Source organism: Protopterus annectens, chromosome 2.part0 (genome assembly GCF_019279795.1).
Source record: "Protopterus annectens isolate FY-2018-M chromosome 2.part0, PAN1.0, whole genome shotgun sequence".
Lineage (NCBI taxonomy): Eukaryota > Metazoa > Chordata > Ceratodontiformes > Protopteridae > Protopterus > Protopterus annectens.
In genome coordinates this window covers 1,270,813,031-1,270,826,130 of record NC_056728.1, presented here as the reverse complement: position 1 = coordinate 1,270,826,130, position 13,100 = coordinate 1,270,813,031, and the positions used below count along the sequence as shown (strand labels likewise).

Here is a 13,100-nt window from a genome sequence, read left to right as displayed (position 1 = left end):
CAGAAATGAGAGGCATGCCAAACCTGCCACAAAATCAAAGGGCAGAGGCACAACTGCAAATTTCAAAGCTCATAAACATGAGAGCTATTCAAAAGGTACCTATGCACCAACAAGGTCAAGGTTTTTATTCAAGACTTTTTCTGGTACCAAGGAAAGGAACCGACTGGAGACCCATTTTGGACTTATCCATCCTAAACACATTTCTACTCGTACCAAAATTCAAGATGCTTACATTACAGCAACTTCTTCCCATGCTGGGCAAGGAGTTTTGGCTGGTAACATTGGACCTCAAGGAGGCATACCTGCATGTCCCAATCAGACAAAGCTGCAGAAGATACCTCAGATTTCTTGCAGGTTCAATCCACTATCAATTCTCTGCATTGCCCTTTGGCTTATCTACTGCACCCAGAGTATTCACAAAGTGCCTGGCATCAGTGATTGCCTACTGCAGACTTCAAGGGATACAAATTTACCCTTATCTGGACGACTGCCTGATCCAAGCGGACAGCAAACACATACTTCTGGAACATCTGGCATATGTGACACGGTTACTGCTTTCTCTGGGATAAACAATCAACAAAGAGAAATCAAGACTAACACCATCTCAGAAAATAACCTTCCTGGGTGCCAACTTGGACACAAACACCCAGATGGCATATCTTACGCCAGAAAAACAGGGGCAACTATCTCAGTACTTCAAAATTCTAGCAAAAAGTACCAGGCTTACTGCAAGGAAAATCCTGCAGGCTCTGGGATTCATGGCATCTTGCATTCTTCTAATCCCATGTGCAAAGCTGCATATGAGGAAACTTCAATGGTGCCTAAAAAATCTATGGTCTCAACACAGTCACAGTTTGGAAACAATTATACCAATAATTCCATGTTTGCAAAAGGAATTTCTATGGTGGGCCCAAGCATGTCAAGTAAACACAGGCCTTCCATTCTGCAAGCCTCAAGCAAAACAAGTCATAACCACAGACGCCTCAGATTACGCCTGGGGCGACATGAAGGACAGGTGCATTCAGGGCAGATGGTCCCAAAAGGAAAAGCACCTTCACATCAATCAAAAGAAATGCTAGCAGTAATAAATGCAATTACAGCTTTCAAGGACTTCCTGCATCCAGGACAATTACTGATAAGAACAGACACCACCACAGTAATGTGGTACATAAACAAACAAGGAGGAACACATTCATACCCCTTGTGCAGACTAGCCATGACTCTTTGGAACTTGGCTCTGGAAAGACAAATCGAACTTCAAGCACAGTACTTGCCAGGATTGGAAAACACACTGGCAGACAATCTAAGCAGAAATATGACAGATCCACACGAATGGAAGTTACATCCTCAGGTGTTTACAGAAATAATCCAAGCGTGGGGAGGCCAGACATAGATCTTTTTGCCTCCCACAGGAATCATCAATTGGAAAAGTTTTGTTCAAGGACCTTTCATCCAAAGGCCTGGAGAGTGGACGCCCTTTCATTCAGTTGGACAGCATGGACAGTTTACGCATTCCCACCTCTGCCTCTTCTGCCCAAGGTGCTTTTGACAGCAAGACGAGACACACCGAGGATGATACTGATTGCTCCAGATTGGCCAAGGCAACACTGGTACCCACTCCTGAGGAGCCTAACACATACTCCTCCCTGGTCCCTGCCTCTAATGCCTCTTCTGCTGACTCAGCACAGCTACAAAACTCTTCACAGTCAGCTGAAAACACTCAATCTCGCTGCATGGAATATTCATTAACACCACAACAGACCCTACTCTCCAAGGAGGTGCAGGATGTCATTTTGGAGGCCAGAAGGCCATCTACTAGAAAAGCTTACTCCGCAAAATGGAAGCGGTTTTGCTCTTGGAATGAGAAAAGAGGCCAGGACCCTAGAAAACTGAACTTGCCTCAGGTATTACAGTATCTAGCTGAGCTGCTGAACAGTGGACTTTCCTTCTCCTCCATAAAAATACATGCCTCAGCCATTTCTGCAGAATTCAACACGGATCCCCCTTTATTTTCTCACCCACTCTTATGACAGTTCCTCAGAGGGGCTAAGAATATAAGACCTCCAAGGAAGCAACCAATACCAGCCTGGGACCTTAATTACATACTAGAAAAATTAACATTGCCTCCTTTTGAACCAGCTGCCTCAACAGATTTGCAATATTTGTCCTGGAAAACAGCCTTCCTTCTGGCCATCACTTCAGCTCGTAGGGTTTCTGAACTACAGGCCCTCATGGCGGTGCAGCCCTTCCTCATTTTCCATCAGGACAGGGTTTCCTTCACCAACCCATCATTTATGCCAAAAGTAGTATCCAGGGTAGCCTTAAATCAAGCCATACACCTCCCTACCTTTTATCCCAATCCTCAAAACAAAGGGGAAAGGCTGCTACACTCTTTAGACATCCATAGGCAGCTACGTTATTATTTGGACAGAACAAAGTCCTTCAGGAAATCAGAACAACTTTTGGTGTCCTATGCTGTAGGGGCTCAAGGGAAACCAGTTACAAAACAGACTATTTCCAAGTGGATTGGCCACTGCATAAGGTTTTGTTATTCCTATCATGGGAAATCTGTTCCTACAGGTATCAGATCACACTCCACCAGGGCCACAGCTACCTCTACAGCCTTCCTCAGAGGAGTTCCTACCAAAGATATTTTGGAGGCAGCCACTTGGAGTTCTGTACATACCTTCACAAAACACTACCACCTGCCTTTATATTCCAGAACAAGAGCAGGCTTTGCCACTGCTGTTTTGCAGGGCATTCTGGCTCAACCCAGTTCCTCCTAGTACCTACCACCCTATGCATAGCTTTGGGACTCTACCCATCTGTGATTACTGCAGCTGTATGCACGATGAACATAGTACAGTTTTGTACCTACCATAAATGTAGATGTTCGAGTGCTAATACAGCTGCAGTACAGGTTTCCCTCCCTCCTTCCCCACTTGGTAAAGGCATGGGGCCTAACAACCTCTTCATACTACCTGCCTGGGTTATCCTGCTATGTTTTATTTGCTTGCTTCCACTGATTTTGGTTTATATTGCATTGCTTGTATATGTAGATAAGCATTATTTATGTATTGCCTTCCTTTTGGGGGCACCTGACATCTGGGGCAAGAAAGACTGAAGAACATGGCGTCGGCTGTGTCTTATATACTCTGGCCTCACTGACATCAGTAGAGTAAGCGACGACAACCGACACCGGACCAAGACTTTGGAATTCGGCCAACCGATGTACCGCCTGACGGCTGAAAACCCATCTGTGATTACTGCAGCTGTATTAGCACTCGAACATCTACATTTATGGTAGGTACAAAACTGTACTTTTCCCATCCTTGAGCCCTACTCCTTAGCTGAACCCATGTTTCTGTCCTAGAAAACCATATTTTTTTTGTCAGCAGTACCTCAGCTAGAAAAATCAATGAACTTCAAGCGGTAATGTGCAAAGAGCTTTACACTATGTTCACAAAACCAGTGCAAATATTTTGGAATTAACCCTTCATGTTTCCCTATTCTGTAACTGGTTACTTAACCAAAGTGTCCAACTGTCAAATTTCTGTCCTAACCCTTTGAATAAAGAGTACAAGATATTACATGTATGGGATGCTCACTAGCTGCTCAGATGTTACATGCCAAGAACCAGAGAATTTATACAGACTGAACAGTTGCTCCTGTCCCTCATACCATCCCAATAAGGCAGGCCTGTATCAAAGCAGACTCCATCCAAGTAGCTGACAAGCTCTGTCATATTTTGTTAGTTCCACTGGCAGCACATAGAGGAACCAGTCCAAGCAGATTCTATCAGGCCAGTTCCAACCACAGCAACCTTCTACAGGAATTTGTCACTCACAAGTATTTGTGAGGCAAATAGATTAACAAACGTTGCACCTTCTTCAGGCAATACTCACTGGACCTTCTTTCATTGAACACAACAAGCATTGCTGCTACAGTTATGCAAGTGCCTACTTGACCTCCTTTCTCCTGGAGACAGATTTCTTTAGTACACTTTGTATATAGAGTTGTACCATAGCAGGGACTTCTGTGATTAATGTAGTGTGGTTGTGTAAGTATAAGCACACTAACTCTGTATATCTGAGTAGAGTCACTTCTACAGTATGGACTTCCACCCACCTTCCTCATTCTTTCGTCAATTATCTTATATTGCAAGTCCAGAGTGGGCAGAGGGATAGAGGAGGCAAAGCTTGTATCAGAATCATAAAGGCAGCATGTGTCACCTGACTGATAACATTTCAGACTGAGAGACCATCTCTAGGCTGAGGATGTCTGAAGGCTCTGAAAGTCAGACTAGAAGGTGGATATTATGTCCATGTGTGGCTAATTCCCAAGGATAAAGAATTAACAGCCGGGTTTCTTTTTCTTTGAATAAGGTAGTATGTTCACACAATTGAACTTTGCTAAGATTCAAAGTGGAGACCATCTGTACCAGTTATGAGCCATTCAGCTAGTCTTTCCTCATTTTCTAGGGTATTTGTAAATGTCTTATCTAGTGGTAGCTTTCCTTTGAAGAAATTAGGTCCATGTCTACTCTTACTTAATAGTTGCCCTATTCAGAAGGGAAGGTTTTGCAAGGGAAGGACTTTACTTACGCCATTTTTCTGGGCATTGCTTTATCTGTAAGCCTGGAGATATCTTCTGTTTCTTTGTCATGGATTCTGAAGTTTACTGGAACAAAGCTGGAATCAAGCCAACCCATGACCCTCCTGCTTGGAGGTCTGATCATTGTCCCTTAAAGGAGTAGCATCAGAGCTTGTGATGGTACATCAGGCTGCAGGAGTTTCAGGTTCTTTATAGCAGTGTGTGATATGTTTTTGGGTGAGTGAGAAGACTTAGTTTCTTCTGTAAGAGGTAATTTTTTGATGGAATGTAAAACAGGCTTAACTTTTTCAAGTAGAATATCAGTGAAAAATGGTAAATTAAAATAAGTTTACAGTGGAGTAAAAAGTTGAGTCCATGAGCTGTATTCACAGCCACAGCCAAAACAGTGATGCAAGATTGTCAGATGTAGTTCTTGAGAGCTTCAGTACCTGACATTTCCAAGAGTTTTGGTGCAGCCTGTGCCATGTTTGGCAGATAAGTATATTTATCTGCTAAATTGCACTTTTTGACAATGTCTTAACTGTGCTAGTGTTGTATTTGTGCATTATTTATAGTGTACTTGCACTTTAAATCAACTTTAAGTGCCTTTATAGTTAGTGGTACAGTATCTGCTACTGGTTTCCATACTTTGTGGGTACTCCATGTACGTATTTTAGTTATTTTACAGTTTCTGCTTCTCTAGTGATCATGCAGTAGACATCTGGAGCTATGGCTATGTATTTTCCTACTGTCTATACAGTCATTGTGGTGAATGTGGACGTCCTGAGGCAGTGTAACAGCTGTCTCATATTAACTTACAACCACCTAATTCTTAAACAAACTGATACTGCGTAAGGAGAGTCACGATCAGTTGTCTGTCAGGGGCCAGGATCCAACAGGTCATTTACAGGCTCTGGTCATTGAACCATAAATGAATCATAAATACCAGTATGACTCAGTCATATTCCATATGGGTGTAAACAGCATGAGATTTACCTCCGTGGACTACATGAAGAGAGACATGGTGGGCCTCTTAGATTGTGTGTCTCAGGCCAGTATGAGCCTAGTATTAAGCAGAATGCTTATCCACAATGTAAACAGAAGATAATTGACTTTATCAAATTGGTTTAGTTTTTGGTGTCGTTCAAAGGAGGTACAATATTTGTCAGCTTAGGAGGATGTGGTAGACAGACTATGCTGTTTTGCCAGGGATGGTCTGCACCAGTCCCCTTTAGGCTTTCATGCTTTGGGTAAAACTTTCTTCTCTCCATAGTGCCTTTTTCAGGCATTGCCACTCTGGTAAACTGTCCGACATAGCAAAACCAACACAAGCACATCTAATGCTGTTAATACTGAATGCCAGGAGTCTAAACAAGAAGCTCCGCCATCTGCAGGCACTTCTCACCCTGGAGATTATAGATGTTTGTGCAATTACTGAGACTTGGTTTAAAGCTGCAGAGAGCACCTTGGCATTGCAGGGCTACAGTGCCTTTCACACATTTAGACCATATTGCACAGGAAGGGACAAAAGGTGGATGTGTTTCAATTTACATAAAAACAGAGTATAAAGGATTAGTCCAGATCATCAGAGCAGTTGGTATGATGGTTAAGGTTTTCATCTCCCATGTGCAAGTTTTGATCCTGACCTCCGGCCAATGCCTGTTTGCAGTTTGCATGTTCTGCTATGTCTCTGTGGGGTTCCTCCCACCTCTGTAACACATGCTGAGTGTGTTCATGGCAAACTTACTTGTGGAGCTGTGGGTAGCACAGACTCTAGGGGGAAGTGCTGTATAGACCAACGACTTTGGACATCTTCTGTGGTGCACAGTATCCTCAGAATAGAAGATTATTGATCACAGACTGCACACCGTGGAAGGACTAGCCACTCAGCAGTGTAAATTGTGGCTCTAGGTGATTTGGTTGTGTTGAGTAATGTCGCCAAATGAATGGATGTGGAAGTGGAACATGATGGTAAGGAGGAGGCTAGACATCCTGTGCATCCAAGCAACAAGATGGAAGGGCAGTGCAGAAACAAGCTAGAAATGGTGTTGGGAATTGTGGTGAGAGAGAGAGGCTTCAGAAAGCAGTGAGGGATGTCATCAGAATTATTAATGAAGTCATGGTAATCAAACCCCAGCCAAATGATAGGGCAATATCCTTAATCTCAGCGTAGTTTGGAAAAGAGTGCATTCAGATGGCAATTGCAAGACCTACTAGATAAAGCAGGACAGTATGAATTGGTGTTGCTAATCAGTGACTTGAATGCACATATTGGAACAGATAAAACAGGATATGAGGAATGCCTAAATCCACATGGGTGGGGCAACAGAAATAAAGTAGAGGCCATTCTAGACTCCTGCCTGGCAAATGGCTTGCTACTTGCCAACAAATGGTTCAGCAAGAGACAGTTACAAGATCACATACAGGAGTGGCAAACATGCAATTCTGGTGTAATTCCTCCTAGTAAGGTTAAGGCAGTGATGTAGAATCAGCAATTGCAAAGTCATTTCCAGTGAAATAGTCTGCCCACAGCATAAACCACTGGTTGCCACAATCAGCTGCAAGCACTGGTCAGAGAAGGCTCCAAAGTCAACAGAGAACAGGCTGAAGACCTGCAAGTTGACTGGAGAGAAAGCCCAACAGTTCAAAGAATTACTCAGGGGAGTTAAAGAAGAATGGCAGCATCCCAAAACAGCATGTGTGAGGACTACAGAACAGATATGTGGCCGAGCCAGGTATGCGAATAAGGTACATAAGGAAAGCTGGTGGTGGAATATAAAAGACCAGGAAGTCATCAAAAGAAAGGAGTAGTGCAAGAAGTGAGAAATAGAAAAAGACCAGGCTAGGAAGGAATACTGGTCGGCTAACAAAGAGACGAATAGAAGAGTTACAATAGCAATGAACAAGACAGCAGAGGCACTCTATCAGCTTCCATAATGTGACTCAGTGGATGGCACAAAGAAACTTTATCAGCTTGCAAGACAAAAACAGAAAGATAAAGAAGATAGTCAGACACCCATCATAAGGAATGTCAGCAACAACCTGCTCATCAGTCGACAGGACAGCAAAGGCAGATGGAAGGAGTATTTCTGGCAGCTTCTGAATGAAGACAACCCCACAGAAGCACAACCTATGATCAGAAAAGAGGAGGCCACCCTAGAAGAAGAACAACACTAAGGAAAATGAAGTCATGGAAAGCAGCAGGCTCAGATGAGATGACAGCAGATATGATAAGGATGCTGGGTGAGATAGGGGGAGAAATGGCTTCTGAGGATACTCGTATCGGTGTGGACATAAAAGTGTACCCCACATGACTGGAGAATAGGCATACTAGTACCACTGTTCAAGAACAAAGGGGGCATTAACAACTATGGGCATTACAAAGGTATCAAACTCCTGTCACCTTGCATGAAAGTTCAGGAGAAGGGTGATTGATAAACGAATACACAGAGTAGTAGAAAATAAGATGGGAAATGAGCAGTTCAAATTCCTTTCAGGATGCAGCACAACTGACCCAGTGTTTACAGTGAGACAGGTAGCTGACAGCAATGTAGATATGAGGAAGGAGTCCAACTGGGCATTCTTAGAATTGGAGGAAGCATATAACACAGTCCCAAGAAGGCTGATTTCGGCAGTCCTGCAGCAGTTGAAAGTCCCAGAAACATTGGCAGAATTAGTGCAAGCTGTGTACAAGGACCCCAATGACTCAAGTACGAGCAGTGTTCAGTCTCACAGAGAGTTTCCCAGTGGGAGTGGGTGTGCATTAAGATTTGGTTCTGAGCCACTGCTGTTCTTACTGATGGTTGACTACATTAGCAAGCAGGTCAGAGGGGACAGATCAATACATCTGCTGTATGCAGACAATGTGGCATTACAGGCATACTCTGAGCAAGAACTTCAACAAAGGATAGGTGAATGGAATGCAAAACTGAAGGCACATGGGATGAAACTGAGTAAAGATAAGACAATTGTAATGGCAGCAAATGGGGAAAAATAAGCTAAAAATTGAGGTAGAAAGGAAGATAGTAGGACAGGTTAAGGGACTGCAACCAACTGGCATAGTGTGTCAGGTGTAGTGTATGATAGAAGAATGACAAAGAAGCTGAAAAGTAAGGTGTACACAACAGTAGTGCAACCAGTACCCCACTGTATGGTACAGAAACTTGGGCAGTGAAATCCTAGAAACTAGAAGGGATCGGGTGGAAGGGCAGTTAGCCAATCGCCTGAGAGAGGAGGTTGGTGCCATGCGGTCCTGGGGGGGGGGGGGGGGGTAGATGATGTAAGAGACTGACTTAATCAGTATGGGTGTAGGCTGTCAGTCAGACTAGGTGGCTAATGATTGGCTCCCTTTTCTCAATCCTAATAACAAAAGAAGAGCCCCCAAGTCCCAAATCAGTAGTAGAAAACATTTTCAAATGCCTGAAAATTGCTGTTTGTTTGTGCACATCATGAGGTAAAAGGTGTTTTCAAACTCTAGTTACTGTTCAAGTGTGTACACATCTTGAGGTCATGAAAAAAAGTAAACAAATATAGTGACAAACCATGCCAAGGTAGATACAGTGATCTACAGAACTAATTTTTAATTGTTTTTTCATCTTAACAGCTATAATTAGAGTTAATTATCAGTTAATATCAAAGTCCTGAGTTAAACAGTACAAGTGTTTTAGCTATATGATTTATGGTTTAGTTTCCTGAGTGCAAGAACACTTAAGATGGAAATGCTTGATTTAGGCCATGGTGGTTGAGGCATATGTGCAGAAAAGCAGAAGACAATCTGATGAAGATTTGGGATTGGTGCTTTGTTTTTCCTTCTCCCACATTTTCTTCCAGTTTAGGCCATGGTGGTGATGGGTGTCAGGTCTGATCAGCCAGCTTAACTAAATTTATTGAGGATGACACTATTGTTTCTTTTAGTGGCCCCATAGTGAGCTTTTCCAGGATGTAGAAGTGGAAACCTACATAGGCTGGGAAGTTAGGGCAGTGGTTAACTAGTTGTTTTTTGAGGATCTGGAGTCTGATGTCAGACAGGTGGTCTGCCACCCTGATTTTGAACTTGTTCATAGTTTTTCCTACATAAAAACAGTTGCAGCCATTTTACAGTGCATGGTATATCACAAAACCAGTGTTGCAATTACCAGAACAAGTGCACTTGATTTTTCTTGTGAGTACTGGACAAAGTAGTCCTTGTTGCTCATGTAGTTACAGTAAGTGCAAAAAAGTGGGCCACAAGAGTAAGTTCCTCTGTTGTCATCCTGTGTGTCTTTGCGCTATACCTAGTCCCTCTTGTTCCTTGCTCCATGTGAAGTGGACCTGTTCCCTACCCTTATTCAAAAGAATGTCAGACCAGTGGATGATACCTATGATTTAATGGACAGAGGCAGCCTGTAAATCTTGCCCTGACTTACATATACCCCTTTACATAACCTCTAAGGGTACGTAATCTTGTGGGATACTGTTGAAATGCTTGGTAAAGCTTCTATAGGCCCCAGTTGTAGTTAGTCTAGCATATACCAATGAACCTATAAAAGAGTTGCCTGAGTGTTTGACTTCAACTCTTACTCAAATAGTTGTATTGATAAGGCAGTTGGGCCTCACCAAATATAATGAGAAATTTAAAAAAGAAACTTTGATTGTAGAATACCTTTATAAATTGTATTCCAGAAAAGAAATTCCTTGATGTTTAGAAGAGGTCTCATTCTACCAACATTAAAAGCACACTTTCACAAACTGGTAAAGAGCTTAAAGAACCCATTAAGAAACTAAAAGCAGAGTATGAACTTATAAGTAATGTATGTGAGTGTTTTTTGTGCAAAAGCAAATGTTTGTTTCAGACTTTTAAACTTGATCTTTAAACACTGTCTTGAAGTAACAGATGTTCGATTTGCATGACCTTTTAAGAGCTGTCTTGTTTTTATATGGCCAGACTTTTTATGTTTGTGATCAGTTTTTCCTTTTATAATGTGTACATTCTAAGCGTTTCTGATTTTTATACAAATATTCAATGTTAGACTATGTCCATTTATGAATAGTATGGCAGTTGCAGGAAAACAGTATTCTTAGAAAAGTTAATAGATGTGAGACTCTAAGAAAGCAGCATCATTTTAAATATTGTTGAGGTTAGTGTGGTGTTCATGGATGGGGTCCAGATCCAGATTATAGTAAATAGGTTAAAGTTGGGCTTTAATGTAAAAATTTGCAAGGTTAGGAGGAGAAAGCTAAATAAACCATCAGATATGTTATGGTGACTTTATGGGCAATAACTCCATATGTTGAAAAATGGTTTGCAGTTTGAAAATTTCCAAAGAACAGTGAGATATTGTGTTCTGTATCAAATGGAAGAAATTTCAGACTTGCTGAAGTTGCCTTCCATTATTCAGGCACTGGTAATTCCCTACTTTTTATAGGCTAGTAGGAAGCTGCAGTGCATAGTTAAAATGGTGAAATAAAGTTGGGGATTGTGATGGGAAGAAAGATTTAGAATGTTAGGCTTAAAATTTTAGAAGACAAGTGAATAGTTAGATGTGTTTGTGTCTTTCAGCTTTTCCCGGTTAGGGCTCGCCACAGCGGAACTCCGGTCCGCTAATGATTGGTAGTTGATTTTTACGTACCAGGTTACCAGCCCTGACGCACAACCTTCAACGAAGGCACACCCCATTCACATATGCCTCCACACAGAAGATGCTCTAGCTGAGAATCGAACGGGACAACGTCTTGCTATGAGGCGACAACGCTACCGCAGCACCACCACCGCAGTACAAAGTGAATAGTTAGATGTGAATGTACTTCATTGTTTGGGAATATTTGTGAACGATGGAGTTGAAGGAGCACAGGTCAAGAAGAATGGAATATGGGAAGCATTTCAAGTTAAACAATACAAAAAAATTATATAAATTATGTATATGTATGTGTGTGTGTGTGTGTGTGTGTGTGTATATATATATATATATATATATATATATATATATATATATATATATATATATCTTTGTATGGAATGACGCTGCTAGGTATGTATTTCCTTGGGCAGTAGGTGCAGGTGTGTTATGTAGTTTTGCACTTGCTTGGGATAGAGTAAAGAAAGAATAAAGCAAGATTTGGGGAGGCATTTGTGTGGTTGATAGCAGTTTAAAAAAACTCAAGACTACTGGTCTTTATCTTGCATCTTTATATAGTCATGCTAAAAGTAAATTAAAATGTATCTGACTGAATGTTAATGTGCAACATTATGCCTATTAGATTTGATCTACAGTCTTTTTCTCTGTATCATTGTCGCTTGTTTAGTGATGGCATTATCAGAGTATTCACTGAATCTTCAGAACGCGTAACAAGTGCAGAAGAACTCGAGGCTTTTGAAGAAGAGCTTTCTAGCTCAACAATTGATCCTAAAACTGAGGACTTGGGCGACATTGATGTTAGTCAGCTTCCTGGTCGAGAACATCTTGATGAGCCAGGTAATAATGAGGTTTGTCCACAGCTGTAGAAGAGTTTTACTTTTTTAGATTTTGTAAAAATTCTGAAAGACTGAATAAGCTCATCTGGCCATTTCGTAGTTGTGCCCATAGTATTTATGCTTTCTCCCCATGCTTGAACTTAAGATATTTGGAAAGTGACAGCTTCATTTAGTTGGAGGCATCTTTAGCCAGCCTTTCATTTTGCAAAGCTTATAGTTTTGTTCCATCCCTATTATTTCCTGGTCACTAGCAACATTTATCATTTGGTATCTGTATTTGGCTGGTGTTGAGGAGTCAGTTGTAGGTTTCATTTGGTTACTACAAGGTTCTGATTAGTACTGTACTGTCTTTTAGACATCAAATTTCTAGTTAACAAAAAAAGAAGCTTTTGTTTTCATGGAGAATCTGTACTATGGTTTCAAGATTGAGAAGTTGTATTACAGTTTGCAGGATTCCACCATTTATTGTTTTAGACCTTGTTGAATTGGTGGCAGTGTTTCAGTCTTTGTAAAATAACATCTAAGAGCCAAAGGGCAGAGTTAACTTAGAACTTGAAATTGCTCATGCAGTAATTGGTATTAGTAATAGTGAATGTAATATTTGTATGTCGTATTTGTCTCCAGCAAAGCGTAAGGAGACCTGATCGGGCTGTAAACAGGGTCTCCTTATTTTTGGACTGTCCTTTTCATAGATCATGGTGTGCTTGGGATGTCACTGTCTCTTGTACCTTCCCCCAGAGTACTTTTCTTTTGGGCATACCCTTTATAGAATGAAGGAGGCTTTCAACTGGGAAAGCAAATAATTCTCACAAGCTCAGACCCATTATAGGGAATTGCTAAGGTCTCATCCTTTCCATTCTTCCTCTCAAAGAGGATACGGATCCGATCCTCAGAATCACCCCGGCTGCATTTACAAGATTTATGATCTGAATCTCGAGCGCCTCCTTCTACCCATAATGCTCTATTCCATCCTCAACCCCCCAGATCTCATTTGCTGCCATAGGAACAAGAATGCGACTGAATCTCAAACATGAGTGTTATTTTTTTGTCTGTTTTT

General features: G+C 41.6%; 1 protein-coding gene across 2 annotated transcripts in view; it reads left to right on the top strand.

Moving 5' to 3' along the window:
- PLAA (phospholipase A2 activating protein) overlaps nt 1-13,100 on the top strand; it is a 749,216-nt gene that overhangs the window by 360,769 nt on the left and 375,347 nt on the right. For both annotated transcript variants that reach the window (XM_044061441.1, XM_044061440.1), the window contains one exon: nt 11,875-12,044. In XM_044061441.1, coding sequence (XP_043917376.1) covers nt 11,875-12,044 — 170 coding nt within the window. The remainder of the gene's footprint in view (nt 1-11,874; nt 12,045-13,100) is intronic.